This window comes from Muscardinus avellanarius, assembly GCF_963383645.1.
Source record: "Muscardinus avellanarius genome assembly, chromosome: 13".
In the NCBI taxonomy this organism is placed as follows: Eukaryota; Metazoa; Chordata; class Mammalia; order Rodentia; family Gliridae; genus Muscardinus; species Muscardinus avellanarius.
Genome location: NC_137799.1, coordinates 52,668,684 through 52,695,169, shown reverse-complemented (window position 1 = coordinate 52,695,169; position 26,486 = coordinate 52,668,684). Strand labels below are relative to the sequence as shown.

The following is a 26,486-nucleotide window of genomic DNA, read 5'->3' as shown; positions in this document are numbered from 1 at the left end:
AGCATCTCTCACATCTTTGCCTTGGATTATAGATATGATTTTTGGGTTGCTTCTTTCTAAATTCGGGGCTTACAAGACCTTTTTTTTATGTTAAACAATTTTTGTCCCTTTCCTTTTCTACTTGCTTCATGGCAAGGTACCAGTTTAGGAATGTAGAAAGGAGTGTGTGAAACTCACCGGACTCTCCGTGATTGCCTAACACCTGCCATTCTTTGATAGCTCCTTCCTTTTTAATGAACTTTAGTTCTTTTGTTGTTATCCATTATAATTTTAGAGAGTAAATATTTTGTGATCTGGCTCTGTCTTGTCACTTTGCCCTGAAAATCTCTGTATTCATATTCTAGTGCATATCCCAGAGTTATTAACTTGCTAACGATCCAAAAGTGTCAGAGAACCAAGCAACCAGGCCAGGCACCAGGGGGGCACATGAGCCCTGTGCCTTCCACTGTTCCCACACAGGTCATAGCAGAGCCAGACTTTATCCCCAGAGGCACCAGCGGTCCACTAAAGAAGGGAGTTCAAGCCGGGTGTGATGGCGCACGCTTGTAATCCCAGCATTTGGGAGGCCGAGACCAGAGGATAGCAGTTCGAGGACAGCCTCAGCTACTTAGTGAAGCCCTTTGCAACTCAGTGAGACCCTGTTTCAAAGTAAAGAATAAGAAAATGGGGCTGGGTGTGTCGCTCAGAGGTAGAATGCCCCTGAGTTCCAACCCCAGTACTGCAAATAAATAAATAAATAACATAAAATAAAAAATAAAGAAGAGAGTTCAGGAAGGCAGAAATGTGCCTCCCCAGCCTCCCGCGGGATACCCAGGATGAGCTGCTAGATGGCCGTGCAGTACCAAGTGGAAGAAGCTGAGTTCACCAGGGTCAGCAGTGAGACTGTGAAAGTGGCCACACCCAGACGCTCCCTACCTGCCAAGCTCTAAGCTCTATACTGCAGTAGTCAAGAGTGCACCACTGGACATGGAAAGATGGTACATAGACAAGAGCCCTGCTACAAGACTGAACACAGTGAGCTGGTAAAGAATCCAGGAGCTCCTCTGTGCCTCTGTTAAGAAGCTTTCTTGTTCTGATTCCAATGATTCCAAAGGAGGCAACTACAGCAGGAGTCAGACTCTCACTTGTTAGAACCGAAGTTGGAAGTAGCAGCGGCACGAGGACATGGAGAATAAGGACACTTTATGCATTGGCTGGAACAGGGGCAGGTCCTCAGGAGATGGACGAAACCAAGGGGCAGCAGCCAGTGGACCACTTCTTCAGGTCATTCCAATCAAAGGAAGAGCGTTGCCGTGGGCGCTGACCATGCAGAACTCTCCCACAGAGATGTGGCCACCTTCCATGTCTCCCGCATGGTTAACACGGATTTCGCAGCAGACAGCAGAATCCTGGAAGAGAGGAGGCCTAGTCCAGGGTCTGCTGCAAATTTATGTTTCCTAAAACCCCACAGGACATTACAGCACAGGGAGAATTATTCATGGGGCCATAAAATCTCTAAAATTATGGTCAGGATACAGCCTACTTTAAAACAAAAACAAGCTGGGCATGGTGGCGCATGCTTGTAATCCCCGCACTTGAGAGGCAGAGACAGGAGGATCACACAGGTTTGAAGCCAGCCGTGTTGGCTTAAGATACCCTGTTTCCAAATAAGAAAAGTATAAAAATAGGTCTGGGAATATAGACCAGAGGTACAAGGTTTCCAGGAACCCCAGTACCACCAAATAAATAAATAAATAAATAAATAATAAAATAAAATAAAACAAAAACAAAATGATACAATACTTAAAAAGGGGGCTTTGAAAAGTAATTGAGCACATTTAGCAATAGGTGAAACAGAGCCTTCCCATCAGGACATATTAATAATATACATATGGAAATATCACAATTTTCAATGGCAAAAACTTTTGTGAAAAATAATTTATTTAATATGGTGGATTGAAAAGAAGATATTCATGGATAAATTATCTTTATTTTCTTCACAGATGGTACAATTACTCTGAGTAGATAGATTTAAAATTCAAATTTGGACCTCTTCCTGAGGATTAGGGTTCAAAATCACTTAAAAACATTATACCTGTATAAATAACAAATTAGGGCAGAATGTCAATATGAGTATCTAAAAGTCTATTGTATTTGTCCCAGGACAATTTATCATGAAGCTGGCAGATGATGGAGTCTATAACAAGAGAACAAACAAACAAAAACTCATTTCTTAGTCTACAAAAGGAAACTCCTTAAAACATGTTAAAAGGATCCTCATATATCATGTGTTCAACTCCCAGGATTCCATGCAGAGAAAGCTGACCTTATCCTGCACAGATGAAATTGTATAACCCCTTAGATAGCCAACCGGAAATCTGGGGTGTAACAAGTACTCAATTTTAAAACAGTTGAGCAATAAGTGCTATACTAGCAAAATAAAAATTACCTGGCTACTACAGTTAAAATGATTATAATTGGATAATGACTACACCTACTTAGGTAAAACAAACCTTTACTATGGCTTCTGAGGTCTATTGACACTTTTGATGTCTGAGGACAGTAGATCAGATAAGGGCAAGGTCGCCACTCAGTGCCAAGATCCTTCATATACTCTAGGGGCAAAGGCAAGGATCCTGGATATTAATTACTTTAACATCAAAGAAGTTAGCCCTTTCCTAGTAAAGGAGTTTTTAAGTCATAAGGAAGTGATGAGCCTGCTTTCTGGAGTGGATCCAGAAGAGTTTCTACTGAGGACACTTTGTCATTGCCCCAGAGCAGAGGGTGTTACCAGATGTGATAACCACCCTGGTGAGTGGGTGGTGCTGGGGAAATTATATTATCTTGGAATCAGACTCTTCACACTCATGAATATCTAAAAAGAGATACGACTCTTCCTAGGGTTATTGGCAGGAACTCAGGAGCACCATGGACTTCAGCAAGAAGTGGTGGACAGCAACGGCAATTTCTACATTACTTTGATCTCATGGCCCAGTGAAGTGAAAACAGATCAGCTGGTATGAGTGTGTTCTAGAAGGAGAGAAACATAGATGAAACTCATTCCTTGTGATTATCAGCCTTTTTTTTGGTGAAAAAACAGCAAACAAAACCTGGCTCTTCATATTAAAGGGTTTATTTACCACAGAGAATTTGGTAGAGGATAAAAATGTATATTAAGATGAGGCCAACAACTTGTTACTCAAGAGAGCAATATTTATATATGACAAAGGACATTGAATGAGTTTTTACATTCACACAAATATTTCAATCTTTAGGACACAGACATCTCACATTAATAAATATGATAATTGATAAATATTCATTGGAATAAGTCCATTTGAAGTATATTGCACAATATAAATTCTACTGCAAAAATTAATACTGTAGCCCGATGTCATCATCTTTGACCTTATTGAGAATACGAAAATGAAAAAAATAGACATGAAAGTGTAGAAAAGTGTCCTCCAAATAAAAATTGTGTTCCCTACATAGAAGCCATGCATAATTACAGTGTCTACAGAGAACCCAGGGTCCAAAATTTACCTGAAATTTAGATAAGCCAAGCCAACTGTAGTCTCATTTCCTCATGGCCTTCCTGCTCTGTCTACTGTTTCCTCTGGTGATATATAGGATCCCTGAGCTTTGAGATGCCTCAGAAGTCAGTTCTGCTCAGCAGGAACACCATTGTGCTCCTGGCCCAAATGGGGAGAATCATTTCTTTCTTGCATCTGAAAGAGAGAAGTGCCTTGTGGTTCTCCCAGGAGATGGCACAAGGCAAAGGGTTCTAGAAGGCCTGGATTCTGTCAGTCTTGCACAGGACCTCTTCCACACACAGTGCTCCTCTGCTGCTTGGAACGCTGCCCTCCTGCACAAACTCCACGCTGCCCTCCATCAGCAGCTGGTGGACCTGGAGACCTAGGGGTGCAGGGATCAGGAGAGGAAGGAACTGTCCTGGCCTCAGGGCCTGACCCCAGCCCTGAGGAAGTGCTTCCAGGGAATCCCTGTCTACCCAGAGGAGAAGCAATACAGTGACTGTGCCTGGAAACTTGTCAGAGTGGAGACCATGAGTGCATTCTCTTCCTCCGCAAAGTTGCAAGAAAGGCTAAGGCTAAGGAGTCAGAGTGGAGACCTGGGGTCACCCTGAAATGATTCTCATTGAATAACTGCCATATCACACTTGCACAAATGCCTTTAGTCATTTACAAAGACTTTTATTTCTATTTTTGCCACATTTCACTGAACTAAATGCTGCAAATATTTTGTCAATATTTTAGGCAAAATATATTTAAAAATTTAGCCAGGCACGGGATTCACTAAGTAGTAGCTGAGGCTGTCTGTGAACAGCTATCCTTCTGTCTCAGCCTCAGCTACTACTTAGTGAGGCCCTTTGCAACTCAGTGAAACCATGTTTCAAAATAAAAAGTAAAAAATAGGGCTGGGAGTGTTGCTTGGAGGTAGAATGTCCCTGGGTTTCTTCCCCAGTACTGAAAAAAAAAAAAAAAAAAATAGCTCCAAGGTCATTCACACATATGTTATAGATACACTGATTTTTAAAATTTATTTAATCTTGCACCTTATCATAATTACAATAATTATGTTTTCATAATAAATATGTTTACATTGTATTTTAAAACTAGAAAATGTATACTTTTTTTGATGGAACTGGGGATGAAACCCAGAGGCATTCTACCTCAGGGGTATACTCCCAGACCTATTTTATACTTTATTTGGAAACAGGGTCTCACTAAGTTTCTGAGAGCCTCACTAAGTATCTGAGGCTGGCTTCGAACCTGTGCGATCCTCCTGTCTCAGCCTCCCAAGCGTGGGGATTACAAGTGTGCGCCACCAAACCTGGCTATATACATTCTTTTTTATTCAACATTATATTTTGTCATGTATTAAATTCTTCTGAAAGCAAAATTTTCAATTTTTTTAAACACAAAACCCAAATTCTGGCTTTTTAAACCAAATGGAGGAATAAATGGCAATACTTATTTACTCATTAATTCATTTCATTCATATATATTATATTAATATCAAATTCAGAGATTTTTAATTTTTTGTTAAGAAACACAGGTAAATAAGACAAACACAGTTCCTGGTGTATTGAAACATTTGTTTTTATAAGAAAGGAAACAAAATCTGTTCTGATTTTACTTATATGAAATACTACAAAGCAAACTAAAGCAAAATGATGTTCTTCCCTGGGAAGCTTTAGGTGCAGATGATACAGAGAAGGAAAAAAATAGTAGGTATCCTTTCCATGCTTCCTGGGAGATGGAAGAATACAGATTTTCCAGGGGGATTCTACCTCTGAGCTACACCCGCAGCCCTTTTTATATTCTTTATTTTGAAACGGGGTCTCATTGAGTTGCAAAGAACCTCACTATGTAGCTGAGACTGTCCACCATGAACTACGATCCTCCTGTCTCAGCCTCCCAAGTGCTGGGATTTCAAGCGTGCGCCACCAGGCCCAGCTGAGAATACAGAATTCTAATTGGCAGTTGGGAATATGTCTGTAGAATGACGCAGAAATGTGATGGAATTTTTCCTACATGTCTAGTAATGAGGTCATGGCAACAAAGGAGATCTTCGATATTCTTCTCCTTATGGGGTGGAGCTTAATTTCTTTCCCTTTATGTGTGGGCTGGTGTTGGTGACAGGTTTCTAACATATTAAAAGGGAAAAATTGTAAGCTTAAACTGGAGAACCCTGGTAGACACCAAATTAATAAAGTAGTTAAGTTTAATATAAGCACTAACAAGACACATTGATACCATGTATCCCCTACATCATGTCATAAAATGAGCATATCAAATGGTGTGCTTTTCCCTTACGTACATAATTTGAGTTTAATCATGAGAAAACAATGCACAAATCCAAACTAATAGAATTCTGCAAAATAACTGAACAGTTTTCTATGGAAAAGGAAATGAGCAAGAAAAAAATCTGGCCTCTTGACTGCCACAAGTAACAGTCGTATACCCCATGCACTTTATTATCTTTAAATACCATTAGTGACATTTGGAGAAGAGATGGCTTTCTATTGTTTGGTAACAATCCATTAGTATCAAATCTCTGGACATTCTCTGAAATGTTAACTTTAATGTAAAAATATTTAAATAAAATTAATAATTTCTCAATTATGTTTTGTCATTGGATATAATACTGGTCCAAAGAGTATGAAAATAAATCCCTTGAGGTGAGAATAAATCTTAGGTATTACAATGGTTTGTAGTGCTCCAAACCTGAACCCTACCTGGCAAAACCTTATTCCTTAGTGATTATTTCCACCAGGTTCTCAATGGCTGGAGATGTACCTCAGTGAAAGAGGTATGTGTGGGAAGCCCTGGGTTGGACAAGGGGGGAAAATCTTTGGGTTTTCTTGTGTATCTTATGAAAAGCACTGACAGTGAGTTTATGGAGATGAGCAAAATGAATGGAGAAGCAGTGACCCAAACCTATGGAAAATAGATGTGATTTTCCAAGGTCTGCAAAATTGCTAGATCTGAGAGTCATATCATGATGTTGAATATCTGCACCCATGTGAGCTCCCGTCTACACATTTTACATGTCTCCCCTCCAGTGCTCCTCAATGTCTGGTGGCCTTTGAGAATCAAACACAAAGGTTTGTACTTTATCATTTAGTTCTACTGTCATTCAGCACATCAATAATTGTGTCAAGTACCAAAGAGAAGAAAATACTGAGGATCTGAATAAATATCTAGAAGCTAGTGAAGTTAATTCTCTCATGGGAAGCAAAAAAATCATACAGTAAAAACAAATGTGAAATTAATAAAAAAATTAACAAATTTTTATCATTTCAAAAATTTTAAGTATTTCATTATATTGCAATAATGATATTTTTAAAAATTGATAATTTCCATGTGAATTTGATACATTGAAACTTCTATAAATGAACTAATTAAAGTTTCTCAGGAAATGTTATTAGGAAGTTATGTTAAATACCAATGGCTTTTAAGTTTTATCTTAAAGTTTTTATTTAGGTAGTTAAAAATCTTTTTTTTTCTTTTTATACTTTTATTGGTACATTGTGATTATACATCACAGTGAGATTCAGAGTGATACAAATATATATGCAGACATTACTTGGTATATTTCCTTTCATAGGAATGTATGGTTTATATGGTAATATTCATCAATGAAAATATTTGTTTTAATTGGATGGGTTGCCTCCTTTTCCAACCAGTTTTGATAAATGAATATATGACACCTTGCATTTTGTATATGCAATTTTTTTTTTACTTAAAACACACAACCTATTTTCACATGATCCTCTCTTGGGTAAAGGTAAGAGTTCCTTTAATTACAGAAGAAAATGGTATTTAGTGATGACTGTCTTGAAAAAAATTAGATTTAAAAATACTATTAAATCTCCTGGCATAACTTAACGTTTCATATGAAATATCTGCCCCAAACTCCTATAGAGATCCAATATTTAGTACAATTAGATTACTCTATTACTGAAAAAACAATGAAATCACTAAAAAGGCACCCAAAAACTTAGTAGTTGTTTTAAGAGCCCTACAGACTTTCTGTAATAAGGACTGAACCCAGGGTCATTCTACCTCTGAGCTACACTGCCAGCTCTATTTTATTTTTTATTTTGAAACAGGGACTCACAAAGTTATTGCGCTGCACTCAAACCTGTGATTCTCCTGTCTCAGCCTCTTAAGTATTGGAATTACAAGTATGCACCACCATAGGTAGCTGGTGAAAATATTTGATTAGAGTCAGGAAAGGACCTTTCTTTATGGGCATCTCCAATGTTACAGTCCGTGGTACTTCTATGTTCATAATTGGTTTAGAAAATCACTTTTACTTTCCCATTTCTCCTACATATCTAAGCCGTTAACTGCCACAGAACAGAGTAAATGCCTTAACATTTGGGATTATAGGCATGATATCTCTCTTTAAAAGCAGTTCAACAGTTTCTTCTCACTTATCCTCAGATACAGTTGCTCCAGGGCTCAAAAGTCACATGGAGGACGATGTTTTTTTGATGTACGATGGTAATGTCTTCATCATTTTGTCCCAGGTTTGCTTAGAGATCTCCTGGGCTTCCATATAAGACAGCAAAGGACAATAATGATAAATAGTATGCTACAGTCTGTGCTGCTATAACAAAATACTTGAAACTGGGTGATTGATAAACAACAGAAATGTATTTCTGAGGTTTGTAGAATAGGAAGACCAAGGGCATCAATGGTAACTTAGTGAGACCTGTTTCAAAATTTTTAAAAAGTAGGGCTGGGGGTTTGGCTCAGAGGTAGAATTCTTCTGGGTTTAGTCCCCACTACAGAAAGTTCTATAGGGCTCCTAAAACAACTATTAAGCTTTGGGTTTTATTTTTTAATGAATTCATTGTTCAGTAACAGAATTATCTAGTTACACTACATATTGTATCTCTTTAGGAGTTTGGGGCAGATATTTCGTAAGAAAAGTTAAGTTATGCTGAGATATTTAATAGAATTTTTCAAACTTAATGTTTTCAAAAGTCTTATCCCTAAATTCCATTTTCTTCTGTAATTAAAGGAAATCTTGTCTTTACCCAGGATAGAATCATGTGAAAATAGATTATGTGTTTTAAGTGAAAAAAGTACACATGAAAATGTAAGATATCATATATTCATTTATCTAAAATGGCTGGAAAAGAGGGCAATCAAATTAAAACAAATAAAAAGATCAAACAACACTTTTATGTACAAAGTAGAGATATACATGAGTATATAAAATATATGGTATATAAGTGTTCATAAATCTAATGAAAGTTTTAATTACTGAAAAAATATCTAAAAAGCCTTTTGGAGGAGGGAAGTCAGAAATAATAATGAAAAAAAAAGTATGAAATCACTAAAGTCATGTAGAGAATGCATACCAGAAAGCAAAAACAGAAGTAGAAAGTCAAAGAAATGACATTTAGAAAATGGAAAGTATATTGGTTCCATATAAAAACCGTGCACAAAGCAAGGTCTTCATGGAACCTGGAGGAAGGTTCACGATCACCCACCTCAGCCAGGCCAGCAGCATCTGCAAGATCCACAATGGCCTCGCCCTTTGCTGTCCTGCTGGCCCTGGGGCTGCTCAACTGCAAGGCAACCTGCTCTCTGGCATGGGACCTGACTCACAACTATAACCTGGGCCTGGCTGCTCCTGACACACAAGACCAGTCAGCTCTGACCCTCCTCACACAACTGAGGACAAGGCCCCTGTACTCCTGCAGGAACTACAGAAAGGACTTTGGCTTCCCCCAGCAGCACTTTCACAGCAAGCAGGGGCAGGAGCCTCAAGCCTTGTGTGTCCTGCAGGAGGTGACCCAGCACGTCTTCGACCTCTTCAGCACACAGGAGTCCTCTGCTGCTTGGGAGGAGACCCTCCTGCACCAACTCCTGGCTGACCTGCACCAGCAGCTGAGTGAGCTGGAGGCCTGTGAGGTGCAGCAGGTGGGGGTGGCAGAGCCTGCCCTGATGGCTGTGAGGAGCTACTTCCAGAGGATCACTCTCTACCTGAGACGGCACAAGTATGTCCCCTGTGCCTGGGAGGTGGTCAGAGCAGAGGTCATGAGATCCTTGTCTGCAGCAGCAAACTTGCAGGGAGGACTGAGGAGCAAGGAGTGAGACCTGGTCCACAGGACAGTGACTCTCACTGAAGATCTCACTGCATCAGGCTTCCACAGCTCTATCTTTTCAAAGACTCATTTACACTATAATCTTGACATGAATTCCTTCAATTTTTCAGATGTTTTGGGTAGTATTATGCAACAAGTTATTCCTGATATGTTGTAACTAAGATAGTATATTTGTTTCTTTATTCATTTAAGTATTTATTGTACTATTTTTAGTATCTAAATTATTTTATTTATATAATTGTATGTCTACCTTTATATTGTGGCTTATATATTAAATATACTGTATTTAGTGCATTTCTCCTTTTCTTTGTTCATTAAAATGTTACTATAAAATGTTTCTCTACGATTATTTTTTAAAAGGAAATATCAGGCCTGGTTATGGAACTTCATCAAAAAATGAATGAGGAACTGGGCATGGTGGCGCATGCTTGTAAATTTCAGCTGAGGCCAGAGGATCGTGGTTCGCAGATAGCCTCAGGTACTTAGTGAGGCCCTCTGCAACTTAGTGAGACCCTGTTTCAAAAAATAAAGAATAAAAAATAGGGCAGGGTGTGTATCTCGGAGGTCAAATTCCTTTGGGTTCCATCTCCAAACCCACACACAAAACAATGAATGATAGAATTGATGGATCCATTATTTTCGATATAACTTACAATTAAAAATTTATTTAATCTAATCCAGGTTGTATGTTCCCTTGGGCTACTGAGGTGAGCAAAACAAATATACTTCCTGCTCTAATGTGCCTTTTATATTTATAGGGAAGGAACCTAAAAACTATAACCATACTTAATATCAGTTACCTTCAATGCTATAGTGAGAAGAAAGAAAAACAAATGAAATTCAACGCAAGGTAGACTGCACCATGACAGGTCATAAAGATGAGAGCAGAGGTATCTTCTATAAGTTATTGATCCACATATAAGTGCAAATGTCCATTGCCAGTTGGATAGTTGAGTTTGAAATCCAAAGGAATACAAAGACTAAACATTCATATGTGAAAACTAGAAGCCCAGCAATGAAGGTGGTCACGTGGGGAGATTATCAAAGGAGAAAAAGAGTTCAACTTGATACCGAGAACCTCCTACCTTTAAAAAGAGAAAGGAGAAGAGCCATAAAAAAAAAAAACTTGGAAGAGACTCACATTATGACAACAAGAGAGAACGATGATAAAAAGTGTGTTTAAGAAAACAAGCTTGCTTAAGCTGGACATGGTGGTACACACCTGTAATTCCCGTGCTTCGGAGGATAAGACAGGAGGATCATAGGTTTGCGATCAGCCTCAGCAACTTAGTGAGACCTGGTTTTAAAATTAAAAAAATATAGGGAAAAAAGGTCTGATAGTGTAAATGGGAGGTACCCTGGGTTAAATCCCCAGTACAAATGAACAAATAATTAAACTTGCTTTAAAGATGAATTAATAAATTTATGGAAGATGTGGATTGAAACTCCCCACTGCACTGAAAAAATTGAGAGCAGTGACAATCAATCTTAGTGACAGGTAGTTGGGTAGAATAAACAGCAGAAAGCAGATTGCAGTAGGTTAAAAAATGAATAGGAAAAAAGAATTTAGTGATAACATATGTGGAAAGCATTTCTTTTCTTTTTCTACTTTTTGTTTGGTCATACTAGGAATTGAACCCAGGGAATTCTACTTCTGAGCTACACCCCCAGCCTTTCATTTTTATGTTGAGACAGGGTCTCCATAGGTGGTGAAGGCCTCACTATGTTGCTGAGTCTGTCCTAAAACCTGTGACCCGTCCGTCTCAGTTTGCTCAATGCTGAGACTCCAGGCATGCGACACCATGCCTGTCCCGGCAAAATTTTGTTTCGCTTTGTTTGTTTTGGTTTTGAGGTACTGAGGATAGAACCAGGGGCATCGTACTTCCGAGCTACACTCTCAGCCCTATTTTTAGTCTTTTTATTGTTGAAACAGGGTCTCACTGAGTTGCGAATGGCCTCACTAAGTAGCTGAGGCTGTCCACAAACCGCGATCCTCCGGTCTCAGCCTTCCAAAATGCTGGGATTACCAGCATGCGCCACCATGCCCGGCCCTACAAAGTATTTTTAAGATTGTTTTCTGATGTTGGATAAAGGTAGGGTAAGTTCTGAAGAAGAATGTAGATTTTTTTTCTATATAGTTTTTATTTTTTGAAATATATTTGTGGCTAGATATATTTCAGGAATTTGATGTATTAGTAAATCATATGAATATTTTAAAATATTTATTTATTTAAAATACTGATATGTGCTAGTACTATGGTGAAAGTCAGGAAGCTGCTCTGTGCATTGAAACATCATGACCATGGGAAAATATTAGAGCTGTTGCCCTTAATGGGAGCTGGACCACAGAACTAAAGAGGACAGAGGACGCTAGGAGGAGGAGGGTGAGCAAGGGAAGATCTCCAGGGCCTCCCTGCCCCCTTAGGAGTCGGCGTCTTTTTTTTTTTAAGAATTATTTTATTTTTTAAATTTTTTTATTGAACATAAATGATATACATTTAAACTATACTTGATGCCCTCTCCCCCCTGCCACCCCTGTTTTCCCTTCCCCCCTCCCAACAATGATTGTCCAGGGTAACCATGCCATATTCATAATTTTATACATATTTGGATGTAGACCCTCATTAATCAAGTTCAGCCTTCCTCCTCTATCTTTCCATTCAAGCTTTGCTGGTATTTCCCCTCCATTATCTGGAGTACCACTGGTATCCTCTACTTTCCCTAGTTTGGGCATTTTAGAGGAAACGTATGTACCTTGGCGTCTTTAACTCCCATCCTGTTCAGACATGCATTTGTTTTCCTTGGGCTTCGGTGTACTCAGATGCAATGATGGCTATTTAGGAATGTGGACTGAATAGAGCAAATAATGGTTCTCCAAAAATGATTGAATATAATGGTCCAAAGCCTTTTAGTTTTCTCACTTTGCTATTCTGCTTCTAACATCAAGATGAAAAAAAAAATGTAATTCAGAAGCAGCAATGCAACACATTGCTCAGAGCATAGTAAAGAAAAAAGAATGTAAAAAAATTTAAAGACTCAGAACTAGTTGGAAGAAAAACTAGCCACGTTTTATTCAGCATCCTAGACTGCCTCACAACCACACATTTTCTTCGTGAGGGAGAACGGGGAACCAAGAAGCTTCTCTGAGACACACACACCCTAGGGAGAGGTGTGGGGGTGTAACTAAGACAGGGGATGTTGGCAACTCTAAAGAGGCAAGAGAAAGGAGACCTGACGCCCTGTGGCAAAGTCGGAGGCTGAGACTGGAGGATCACACTTCGTGGGCAGCATCGGCTACTTAAGTGAGGTCCTCCACAACTCAGTGAGACCCTGTTTCAAAATAAAGAATAAAAAATAGGGCAGAGGGTGTAGCTCAGAGGTTGAATGCCCCTGGGTTCCGTTCCAAGACGTGCAAAAATTTAAATTAAATTAAAAATAAAAAAGAGGAGACCTGAAAAACATGTTTTATGTTTCTTGTGCATCATTTTTTCCTCTTTTGCCACATGTGTTTTTCTGGATAGATTTTATGCACCAAATGAACTAAAAATCATCTTAACATGTTTAACTCACGACATAGTCACTTACAATAATACTTTGTCTTTTTTTTTTTTTTTGCAGTACTGGGGATAGAACCTGGGGCATTCTACCTCTGAGCTACACCCCAAGGGTCTCACTGAGTTGCAAACAGCCTCACTAGGTAGCTGAGGCTGGCTGTGAATCCGAATCCTCCTGTCTCAGCTTCCCAAATGCTGGAATTACAAGCATGCACCACGAAGTTGAATACAAGTAAGCAACACGGTTTTTGTTAGGAATAAATAGATAACTAATTTAATCATTCAACCAAGTACCTCGTTATTACTGATGATGTCATTCCTTAATTTGTTGGCTTTACCAAGTTATTTAACTAGGTTATTAACTTGTTAAAGTTATTAACTTGTGTTGTCACTTTGGTTTACTACAGCAGCTATATATCGCATATTATTTTCTGGCATAGTTAGATACAATATAAATGATCTTATAGTATTTCTTGTAATTATCCTGTAATTAGCACAATCTAATATGGATTAAAATAACCAAAGTGCCATGTATATAAAGAAAGACACAGTTTACTCCCCTTATAAAATAAAGTGGTAAATGACATCAGTGAATGCCTTACTCAATACTTAAAAAAAAGATGGCAAAGTCAGGTGAAAATACAAATGAATCAGGAGGGTCCAGAAAGTAAGAAAGCTATATGTAAGTCAAGAATAAAAGCAATTTTAGAATTATAACAGACACTCAAAATACAAAACATACAAACACCGTCATAAATCAGAATAAATAATTTTACACAGCAATTCTATTCTGCTTATGTTGGGCCACCCACTTAAATTCTCAGAGCCATAGGTTTCTTAATAAATAAAATGAGTCCCAAATATTTACAATTGTAATAAGTAAATGAAAACATGAATTTTAAATCATGTAGCATAGTATCATCTAGAGATTAAGGATTTAAAATATGGAAGAATTTCCCTATTTTTCTTCACTGTCTAGGAGAAAGTTACTTGTAATTCTGTGAAATTCTTAGAACTGTGCTCTACCTTTCAGGAACTGACCTCCCAAAGAATTGCCCTCCCTCCCAAATCTAGAATTTTGTCACAAATTCTAGAGAGACTAAAACATGTCCATGTTCATTGTAAAGAAGTGTCCTCTTTGTTTTCAGGCAGGAAATTGTGGCTTAATTTCATAAATGTGAATAATCACATGCATGGAGGTGCAGAAGTCAGGCCAGGCGTAGTTTCTGATTCTGGCACCTGGCACATTTCCTCCAAGAATCACAGCACCTCAAGACACATTGTCCTAGCATCATAATTCAAATATTTTATGAATAAAATTAATATTTCTTTTGGATTTTAAGGTTGATGAAAGGCTTAGGGACACTTTGTATCTCTTCAACAGCATGTGTAAGACTCAAAGTTATAGCTTCAACTCCCTCCACCCTCACTAAGCAAAAGAAACCAGAAAGCATAGATGACCATATTTATAAAGAACAAATTTTGAAAATAGAGCAATTGTCATGAGATGAGTTTTAATTATCATATGCTAAATCAATTACTATTTCTAAAATACAATTTACTCTTATTTAAAATTAATAGAAGAATCCAGGCGTGGTGGCACAGGCTTGTAATTCCAGCGCTTGGGAGGCTGAGACAGGAGGATCTCACACGTTTAATGCCAGCCTTAGCTACTTAGTGAAGCTTTCAGCAACTTAGTGAGACCCTGTTTCCAAATAAAGTATAAAATAGGTCTGGGAGTATAGCCTGGAGGTAGAAAAGCCCCTGGGTTCCACCCCCAGTACCACAAAATAAATAAATAAATAAATAAATAAATAAATAAATAAATAATAAAATCAATAGAAGAAAAGCAACAGTATATTTTATAACTGAAGCAGTAACAAAATGTCTTTGAATTCAAGGCACGCTGATACTTTTGAGATGTTTGTTATATTAGTAGATGAAATGTAATTGACCCAGATTGAGTCTAAGTCTCCTTTCCAACCTCCAGGGGCTTCTGATGAGCTTGTTAACACAGAGAACGCATCAGTGACGGTCACTTCTTCATTTCTAGTCTCACAATGTCACTGGCACAGCAGCTGTGGACTTTCTTGTTCAGACAGAGACTGGTTCCCTGGGAAAACCCTCCCCAGCCAGGCGGGAGTCCACAAGCTCAGGGTCTTTCCTTTCCTGTAGCAAGCAAGTCTTCAGAAATGCCAGATGCTAACTTGTCAAGTCTTGTTAGGAATGTCAGCACTTTTTTTCTGAAAAACTTGAAGATCTGCTGGATCATGTTATAGAAAACAGAGGTAGTACAAGTCTTTAGAATTGAATGCTGCCATCCATCTGCTCCAGGGGGAACCTAAAACCAGTCTTGTCCTTCAGATAGGAAATAAAGGAAAATTCTGATTTGACTTAAAATTGCGAAGGTCTCCTGTTTGGGAAGGCCATGTCTCAGCTGAGCATAAATTAAGGAAGGGCTGAGAACTTTGTCCCCAGAGTCATGAGTAAACAGACGTTAGGCCCACAGATGCAGTACCACTGGCCTATGAGATTCTTACATAGTGAGTGAGGCCTAGATTTCCAGTTTTTCTGCATTTATCTCAATTTTATTTCAACCTTTGTCGCTTTCTTTTCAACTTCTGGGCTTCAGATAACATCAGAACCTCAATATTTCTTTTGTATCATTACAGGGGAAATTGAATATACTCACCTGAATAAGCCTTAATCTCTCTATTTTTAAAAATTCTCAGAGTAGTACCTAGGGACTTAATCCTGAAGGGCATTTTTATAATTCTTAATTGCATTGCCCCACCTCTCCATATTTTCCTTTAAGGAACTGACACTCTAGATTTGATGTACTCCTCCTGTCTTTACCAGGAGCTAAAGCTCGTGTTTTCTGAAACAATCTACACAAAACAGTACCATAAGACGGGAACACCCAGAGTTCAGTCACACACTTGTCTTCATTCTGTCACTAAAAATACATTGGCTGGATGTACTTGTGACACACAAGGTGTTTGACAATGAGTATGCCAGTATAAGTAAGATGGGGTGTGATTGTCCTACAGGGGGCAGGGAAGACAAACATTGAAGATGTAGTTATGATGAACTTAAGAATAGCATGTTTAGTGCAGCTAACAAGAAATACTCAGATATAGAGAAGATGAGAATTTAATTTATTTTTCTTCTTTCTTTTGCTTTTTTTTCTTTTACCGTGGTACTGGGGATTGAACCCAGGAGCATTCTACCTCTGAGCTACACCTCCAGCCCTATTTGTTTTTCTTTACTTCGAAACAGAGTCTCAGTAACTTACAGAAGGCCTCAATAAGTAGCTGAGGCTGTCCTTGAACCTGTGATCCTCCTGTCTCAGCCTCCCAAGTACTGGGATTTCAACTGTGTGCCACAACGCCCAGCTTGGGAATTGGTTTCTCAGTGTATGGAATTATACTGTCTACAAAAAGAAAATTTGACTTCTCCTTTCCTGTTCGTATGCATTTTATATATTATTTTTGACTAATTAATCTGACTAAAACGTCTAGTAGTATATTGAATAAAAACAATGGTGCATACTTGTAATCCCAGCATTAGGGAGGCTGAGACAGGAGGATCGTGGTTCTCTGCTAGCCTTGGCTACTTAGGGAGGCCCTTTGCAATTCAGTGAGACCCTGTTTCAGAATAAAGAATAAAAATAGGACTGGGGGTGTGGCTCAGAGGTACAATGCCCCTGGGTTCCATCTCCAGTACCACAAAAACAAAGAAACAAAAAAGAAAGTTGCTAGTTGCTGATCTGAAAGGAAATGCTTTCTCTGTTTCTCCATTCAGTATGATGCTGGCCATGATTTTGCCATACATACCTTAGTTATATGAGGCCTAATCCTTCCTTATCTATTTTTTTCAGGCCTTTTATCATGAAGGGACTTTTAATTTTACCCAATGCTTTTTGTGCACCTAAGGAGATAATCATGTGGTTTTATCTTTCATTCTATTTATATGATGTATTATGCTTTTTATTTGCATACATATGAGCATTCTTGCATCCCTGGAATAAAATCAAGGCAAACAAGTTAGTAAACTAGCAGGATACAAAACAAACATACAAAACCAGTAGGTTTTCTATATACTAATAATGAGTGTGTTGATGAAGAAATCATTAAAGAATCTTACTCACAAAAGCCTCACATGTATGAGCAGTAAACTTAAACAAGAAGTTAAAAGACCTATACAGTGAAAATGACTAAACACTGAAGGAAGAAATTAAAGAATACACTAAAATATGAAAGACCTCTCGTGTCCATGGATTAGAAGAATTAATATTTTTAAAATGTCCATAATACTAAACTTTATTTACAGATTCAATGTAATCACCATCAAAATACTAATATTCTTCACAGAACTAGGAAAAAGATTCCTATAATTCATATGAAAGCAAAAAAGATGCCAAAGAGTCAAGAAGTTAAACAAAAAGTACAAAGACTGAGGAATCATAATACTTGATTTCAATACATATCACTGAGCCATACTTAAAAAAATAAAACAGCAGGATATTGGCACAAAATAGAAACACAGACCAACAAAACAGAACAGCGAACCCAGTAATCAACTCACACATCGACAGCCAACTGATGTCCAACAAAGGTGCCAAAAACATATATTGAAGAAAGGGCAGCCTCTTTAACAGATGACATTGGAAAAAGTGGATAGCCACACGTAGAGATTGAAACTTGTCCCCCAGATCCATCCCATATAAAAATCAACTCAGATTGGAGCAGACTTTAATTCAAGACCTGAAACTCCCAGAGCCAATCATAGGGAGAATATTCAAGACTTGGCACAGGTAATGATTTTTTAGATAGGACTCCCAAAGCACAGAAAATAGAACAGATTGGTAAATGGGATTCTGCATAGTGAAGTAAATCATCTACAGAGTGAAGGGATAATGTACAAAATGGAAAAATGTTTGCCAGTTTTTCACCTAACAGATGGTTAATAAGAAGAATATATTAAGAACTCAAAAACAGGCCGGGCGTGGTGGCCCATGCTTGTAATCTCCGTGCTTGGGAGGCGGAGACAGGAGGATTGTATAGGTTTGAAGCCAGCCTTGCTGGTTTAAGAAACCCTGTTTCCAAATAAAAATATAAAAATAGGTCTGGGAGTGTAGCCCGGAGGTAGAAGTTTCCAGGAACCCCAGTACCACCAAAAAACAAAAAATAAAATGAAGTTTAAAAAGTCAAAAAGAGCTGGCTGTGGTGGTATATGCTTGTATTGTAATGCTAGCGCCTAGAAGGCTGAGACAAGAGAATTGCAGGTTTGGGGTCAGCTTCAGAAACTTGATGAGGCCCTGTTTCAAAAATAAAAAAGAAGCCAGGAGTGGAGTGGTGGTGCAAGCTTGTAAGCATTTGGGAAGCTCAGACAGGAGGATAACAGTTCACGGACAGCCTTAGCTACTTAGTGAGGCCCTTTGCAACTCAGTGAGTCCTAGTTTCAGAATAAAGAATAAAAAATAGGGCTGGGGGTATAGCTCAGAGGTAGAATGCCCCTGGGTTCAATCCGCAGTGCCACTGAAAGAACTGATTTCAAATTTCCCTGGAAGAGAGGGAAGAGCATCCAAATCCTGAAGGCAGAAATCACCTGTTTCTACCATGAGATGCTCGGGCACTTCTTCAATCGCTTCGGCACAGAAGAGAGGCAAGCTGCGTGGGATCAGAGCCTGCTCGATGAGCTGCTCTCTAACCTGTATCTCAGACTGGATCCACTGGAGCTGGCCTGTGTACATGATCTGTGTTGTCCCTCGGTGGCCATTGAGGTCCAGAAGTATTTCCCAAGAATCACAAGATACCTGAAGGAAAAGAAGTACAGCGCCTGCGCGTGGGAAATTGTCAGAGTGGAGGATGGAGTGTCCTTCTCCATTATTAATGACATCAAGAAAAAGTCAGAAAGTAAAGAAGAAAGTTAAACCCACAATTCTCTAGCCAATTACATGTATAGTATTTTAATCCCCCCAAAGCAATATCGACTCAAATTTCTGCACCAGCTAAAAAATATCTGAAATCAAATTATGAAATTAAAAATTTTTGTACTGTTCATTAGGAATGTACTGGAATGTTTAGAGAGAATATTCTAATTTATTTTTTAAATAAAAATAATATGATTTATAATTTTTTGTTCAAATTTCTGACATAGGTTGTTAGTAGTTTACAGAGTGCAAATTTTTTTTGCATAGAAAAAAATTTTCAAGGTGATATTTTAAAGGCATTTTTCATTTAATTTAATGTAACAAATAAAAATGGTTAGTAATTAGATAATAAGACATATTTATCTTTACTTATATAAGAGGTCGAAGCAGAAATTCCTGATCACATGGCTCCTTGGTTGGCTCTCCTCCAAACACTGATTCAAATACCTGATTAGTACCATGTATTTTGTGGCTTTGCCCATCTTTAACACATTACTCCAAATGTGCCTGTAGTGCTTGGTTCTATTTAACTTATTTGCCAAGGGAGAAAGTTTGGGGACTCACACTGGGATGTTTTCAAGGGAAAAGACATGCAAGAAATTAATTGGCTTGGATTTTCTCATCAAATATCGAGGTGCAAAGAAAGTAGGGAAGGAGGTCTAGCTGGATGACACATGGGAAGAGAAGACAAATTCTTGGAATAAGAACTCTTCTCTCTCTCTTTTTTTTACACTATTTGTACTAGTGCTATTTTTAGGAGGAAAAATACACATTTTTTTCTCCAAGCATACATTTAAAAAAATCTGTCCCATAGTCTTAATTCCACCAAGTATAATGGCTTTGGAGTAGATGTCATTTATTAATGTTCATAGGGTCAGTGACTGTTTGAAAGAAGCACTGTAATTGAGTCTCAAATGTCCAGGCTAAAGTTTAAAAATGAACAAGAGTATGAGGAGAGGCTCTGGGAACACACTGTAAAGTTCATGTTGTGTTGCTATTTCCCAAGGAGAGTCAGAAGGTCTGACCAGGAGCCCCTTGCAAGCCTCTGAGGGTCAATGAAACAAAAGCAAACCGCGAGTCTTCCATTTGAAACCCGTTCTCACATATCATCTTCATATTCACCCAGCAGCAATCCTTACCAGCCTACTAATGAGAAGCATGAGGCAGCTGTCAAGGCAGGTGACACAGCCTTCAGTCACCCAGCCCCCTCCTCCAATGAGCAGGACTTTCCTCATTTCTCCACAGCTGCCTCTCTTTATATGCATTGACTCCCTCAATGAGCCCCGTCACTGTGAGCGCTGAGGCCAGCTCACTGCTTTGGTTCTGCGTGAGCTCAGGCCTCCACATTCGGGAGGCTGAGACTGGAGGATCGCGGTTCGCAGACAGCCTCAGCTACTTAGTGAGGCCCTCTGCAACTTAGTGAGACCCTGTTTCAAAAAAAATAAAGAACAAAAAATAGGGCAGGAGGTTTATCTTGGAGGTCAAATACCCCTGGGTTCCATCCCTGGAACCCCCCTCCCCCCAAAAAAGGGCAACTGAATTAAATAGACATTTCACAAAAGAAGAGATACAAATGGCCAATAGATACATGAAAAAAACGTTCAATATCATTATCCATCAAGTAGATGCAAATCAAAACTATGCTGAGATTCCATCTAACCCCAATCTCAGAGTGGCAAGCATAAAGAAGTCAAATAACAACAAATGCTGTCGAGGATGTAGGGAAAGAGAAACTCTTTTACACTGTGGTGGGAGTACAAACTAGTTCAGCTGCTATGGAGATCAGTGTGAAGATTCCTTAGAAAACTGGGAATGGATCCACCATCTGATCCTGCTATACCACTCCTGGGTATCTTTTCAAAGGGGTTGAAATCAGAGAACTACAGTAACATATGCATGCCCGTGTTCATAGCAGCACAATTCGTAATAGCCAAAATATGGAACCAACCTAGGTCTCCATCAACGGTTGAATGGATTACAAAGTTATGGAAAACACACACAAGAGAATTCTACTCAGCAACAAAAAGAACAAAATCATGTCATTCTCAAGAAGATGGAAAGACCTGGAGAACATCATGTTAAGTGAGATCAGCCAGGCACAGAAAGAGAAGGTACATATGTGTTCTCAAATATGTCCAAACTAGGGAGGATTAGGGATACCAGAGGAACTCCAGATAAGGAAAGGGAAACCTCAGCAAAGCTATAAAGTAAGGGTAGGAGAGGAAGAAGGCTGAGGTTGACTAATGAAGAAGCTACATTCGAATACGTGTATGAGTGTAAATGTTGCACAGTCACCCTGGACACTCATTGTTGGGAGGGGGGAAAAGTGGAAGTGGTGGTGGGGCACCAAACACTGTGTGAATGTATGCCATTTTCAATAAGATTCACATAAAAATAAAATAAAAATACTGGCAACTAAAAAAAAAAGCTATGTTAAATGCTTTTAAGTTTTACCTTAAAATTTTGTTTAGATAATTTTAAATTTTCTTGGAATAAAAAGATTAAACAACACTTTTATGAACAAAGTAGAGATATACATGGGTACATGCCATAGATCACCCACTTTCTTAGTAGCCACAGACAATTTAGACTTATTTGTGTCATCGCATGTACACTTAGACATAATTAATTTTTAAATAATTAATAAAAATTTTTGCTTATTTTTATCACTTAATTATGGAGCAGCTGGAGACAGAAAAGCAGAGAAATCCTTCACTACTCCCTGCTAATGTGCAAGTTTCCTTACAGAAGCCTCTTTAATTGATAAGTTTAAACAAAGAGTTTGTTAATGCTAAACTCAGAATGCACAGAAAGCAACTTGTAATCTAGAAAAAGGGGCAATTAACAGAATACATCAAACCTGTGTTTGATGAAGAAAAAGGAAGGAATGTCCATCTGGGTTCACTTCTGATATTGGGACCTTGAGATAGTCCTGCGTGTTGGAATTCTCCTCACCATAGCTCACTGTGTATATTGCTGAAATGGTCTGATACCTCAGAAATTTAATCTTTGATGGTCTACTACAAGTATATAAAAACATATACACAAGTATATAAAACAAATATATAAAATTATATAAAAATATATACAGCACATCTGTGATTTTAAGATTTAATGGATGTTTCAATTAGGAAAACACTTGCAAGAAGACACTGAGGGAAAGAGAGTAGAAAAGAGAAATGAAAAACAAAATGATTGAAAGTATTACACTAAACTCATGTAGAGAATTCAAACCAGAAAGCAAAAACAGAAGTAGAAAGTAAAAAAATGACATTTAGAAAATGGAAAATATATTGGTTCCTACTTAAGACACATGCACAAAGCAAGGTCTTCATGGAACCTGGAGGAAGGTTCACAATCACTCCCCTCAGCCAGGCCAGCAGCATCTGCAAGATCCACAATGGCCTCGCCCTTTGCTGTCCTGCTGGCCCTGGGGCTGCTCAGCTGCAAGGCAACCTGCTCTCTGGCATGGGACCTGACTCACAACTATAACCTGGGCCTGGCTGCTCCTGACACACAAGACCAGTCAGCTCTGACCCTCCTCACACAACTGAGGACAAGGCTCCTGTACTCCTGCAGGAACTACAGAAAGGACTTTGGCTTCCCCCAGCAGTACTTTCACAGCAAGCAGGTGCAGGAGCCTCAAGCCTTGTGTGTCCTGCAGGAGGTGACCCAGCACGTCTTCGACCTCTTCAGCACACAGGAGTCCTCTGCTGCTTGGGAGGAGACCCTCCTGCACCAACTCCTGACTGACCTGTACCAGCAGCTGAGTGAGCTGGAGGCCTGTGAGATGCAGCAGGTGGGGGTGGCAGAGCCCGCCCTGATGGCTGTGAGGAGCTACTTCCACAGGATCACTCTCTACCTGAGACGGCACAAGTATGTCCCCTGTGCCTGGGAGGTGGTCAGAGCAGAGGTCATGAGATCCTTGTCTGCATCAGCAAACTTGCAGGGAGGACTAAAGGAGCAAGGAGTGAGACCTGGTCCACAGGACAGTGACTCTCACTGAAGATCTCACTGCATCACACTTCCACAATTCTGCCTTTTTAAAGCCTCTACTTTCTGCTGAAATTATAACAATCACTTCCTTAGAGGTTTTCAGGTGGTACTAAGCAACATCTTATTTTTTATAGGTGATCATGAGGAGGTGTCTCTTTATTAATTTAAACATTCATTTATTATAATATTTATAAATTCTAAATTATTTTCTTTCATTTAATTTTATGTGTACTTTTATATTGTGGTTGATATGACAAAATACACGCTACATTTAATGCCATTTTTATTTTGATTTGTACATAAAACTTACAAATAAAATCTTTTGATACATGATATTTTTAAAGAAACAATAAACTTGATTATTAACCTTCACTTAAAAAATGAATGGCAGCATTGAATTTCTTATAATGTTAGATTCAAGTTTAAGTAAAAATTCTCTTTTTCTAATTTGGGTTTTATGTTGTTCACTAGCTCCCATGGTGACTATAACAAACACAGTTCCAGCTCTTTCTGCCTTTGATTTTTATAGAAGAAGAAACCTGAAACCATAAGCATACTTAATTTTTTTTAAATTGGTGCACTGTATTCATACATCATAGTGGGATACATACTTTTGTAGACATACATGCACACATTGCCCAGTCAGCCCCCACCCGATCCCCACCCCATTCTCTCCCTATCCCTCCCTCCCATGCTTGGCTTAGTGGTTGACATCTAGTATTATAGCAATTTATCAAAAATTAAAAATGATAATCTCACATAACAGTTTCATTTGTCTGATACCAAGCTTTTGATGACTTAAAGATAACATTTCAATATTTCTTTTTGCTTTCTTTCTTACCAGAGAATCTATTTTTTCTATTTTTTAGGTGAAACTATCATATATTTATATATTTATTTTTCAGAAAAAAAATCTATCCTAATATGGAATATGGACTCTAGGTAGCCACAACAATCTTGAAAAAGAACAAAGCTAGAAGATGTATATTTTCTGATTTCAAACCATATAAAGCTACAATAATTGAAACAGTGTAGTACTATTCTAAAGGCAGATATATAAACCATTGGAGTTAAATAAAAGCCTAGAGCTAAATTCTTCCCTATATTGTCAAGTTATTTTTGACAAGGTTTCCACGAACATTTGGTGGTGGGAATAATAATCTTTTAACTAAATATTGCTAAAAAATAATAATTACATGGAAAAGAATAAAATTGGACCCTTACCTAATCCCATATACAAATATTAACTCAAAATAGATAAAAGACCTAAATATAAATCTTAAGACTATAAACTTTTAGGAGAAAATCTGGGTCATAAAACCTCACAACATTGAAATTGGCAGTGATTTCTTGGTTATGATTTCAATGGCACAGGCAACAGAAGAGTATACAAACTCCCTAAAAAATAAAAAGCATATTGTATATCCAAAGACAATGTAAACAGAGTTAACAGTTACTAATAGAATGGGATAAAATATTTCCAAATGCTATATCTGAAGGTATATTAATATTCCAACTAGAAATCCTAAAAATTAACAACAATAAAGGCAAACAATACCCTTTACAGATAGGTAAAAGACTAACATAAGTAATGAATCTCCACAGATAACCAATCTTACTTGTCTGTTGGATGGAAAATCTTGTTTCTCTAGTTCTGATGTGTGTTACCTATTTCTTCTTTATAGTTCATCTCTTTGAGTATTTTCTCTAGTGCTGGTTTTGAAGACATAAATTCCTTCAGTTCCTGTTTGTCATGGAAGCTTCTTATTTCTCCATCTAATTTGATAGAAAGTTTTGCTGGGTAGGAAATTTTTGGCTGGAAGTTGTTTTCTTTCAAAATTGGGAATATGTTACTCCAAGCCCTTCTGGCTCTCATAACTTGGTTTGGGAAGTCTGGAGTGATTCTAATTGGTTTGCCTCTGAATGTCACTTGGCCCTTTGTTTTTGTTGCCTTTAAGATTCTCTGCTTGGCTTCCACATTGGTCATTTTGACAATTATGTGGCGTGGGGATCCTCTTCTCCGATTCTGTTTAAAGGGAGTTCTATACGTTTCCTGGACCTGCGTATCGACCTCTTGCTCTATGTCTGGAATTTTCTGCTATTACTTCCTTGAAGAGATTGTTGATCCCTTTGGTTTCACTTTCTTTTCCCTCCTCTATTCCAATTATTCTTAGGTTAGCTCTCTTAAAATGGGCCCATATTTCTTCAATATCAGATTCCTGCGGTCGGATATTTTTTCCTAGATTAGAAACTATGCGTTCATTTTTGGATTGCTCATCTTCTAAGAGCGAGATTCTGTTCTCCATGTGTTCTAATCGGTTGTTTGTGCTTTGAATTGAGGCCTTTACTTCATTAATTGCATCCTTTATCTCTTTTTGGCTCTCTCTGAGTTCTTTTCGAAGCACCTCTATTATTTCTACAGTTATTTTCCTGATTTGATCTTCTAGAAATCTCTGATTTTCTGTTTTATCGGGTTCTGATGTTGTGGGGTTGTGAGCATTCATTGCTCCAGTATTATTCCTCTTTCCCATGATTTCGGAAGTTTGTGCCTTCTCTGGGTTCTTCCCTTGGGTCACTATGACTTCACTTAAGGTGCTCTGGATCTCGAGTCAGTAGTATCTCAGACCCCACTACTCCTTTACTGGGTTGTATCACAGAGTCTCCGACCCAGAGAGTCGATAGAGGCTGCTTTAGACTGTGGGGGGTGCCAGGTTGCACGTTCTCCTATGGTGTGATATCACTGCCACCGCCCCTCTCCCACTGGGTCAAGTCCCAGTGAGTACAGTACTGGGATTTCTCCGCTGTGGCCCACAATTTGACTCACTGTTCTTGAGTATGCAGATGTAGCTCTACTGAATTCAGTGAATTCGGTGCTGTTGCTGCCGGTGGCAATATGGCATTGCTGCTACGCCCTCGGCTATGGGGCTGGCGTTTTTTTTTTTCTTGTTTTTGATTTCCACTCTGAATCCCTGCAGCGTGTGCTGAGCTCAGCCACTGGGAGCTTTAGATGCCCTCTGCGCCAAGAAATTCTGCCTGGCTGTTCCGCAGCGGTTCCCCTCGGCTTGCTGTGGCCGTCCTGTGAATTCGCTGGTGCCGCCAGCAGTATGGCGCTGCTACCGCGTCCTCGGGCGTGAAGCCGCATCCTCGGGCGTGAGGATCTCCTCTGTGGCTCTGTTCTCATTCCGCTTTCTCTCTGGAGCCTGGTAATTTTTTTGTTTCTCTGGTGATGTTGTTTTCTGGCTTTGAAAGGTGCTGATTTTGTGGTAATGGAGATTTGTTGTTAGCGGGGCTCTTAAGCCCCGCTTTTCTCGGTCGCCATCTTCCCGGAAGTCCCAAAAACAGCATACTTAATTAATATCAGTTGTGTTAAATG

At 38.7% G+C, this 26,486-nt stretch overlaps 2 protein-coding genes across 2 annotated transcripts; both read left to right on the top strand.

Annotated features, from left to right (window-relative positions):
• Positions 1–9,044: 9,044 nt before the first annotated feature.
• Positions 9,045–9,617, top strand: LOC308272200 (interferon alpha-2-like; the record flags this gene model as incomplete). The annotated part of the gene is made up of 1 exon (XM_080708966.1): positions 9,045–9,617. The coding sequence occupies one exon, from the start codon at positions 9,045–9,047 to the stop codon at positions 9,615–9,617; it is 573 nt and encodes a 190-aa protein (XP_080565092.1).
• A 12,900-nt stretch (positions 9,618–22,517) lies between these two features.
• On the top strand, positions 22,518–23,123 carry LOC308272199 (interferon alpha-4-like; the record flags this gene model as incomplete). Its single annotated transcript, XM_080708965.1, has 1 exon — positions 22,518–23,123. The coding sequence occupies one exon, from the start codon at positions 22,518–22,520 to the stop codon at positions 23,121–23,123; it is 606 nt and encodes a 201-aa protein (XP_080565091.1).
• Positions 23,124–26,486: the final 3,363 nt, after the last annotated feature.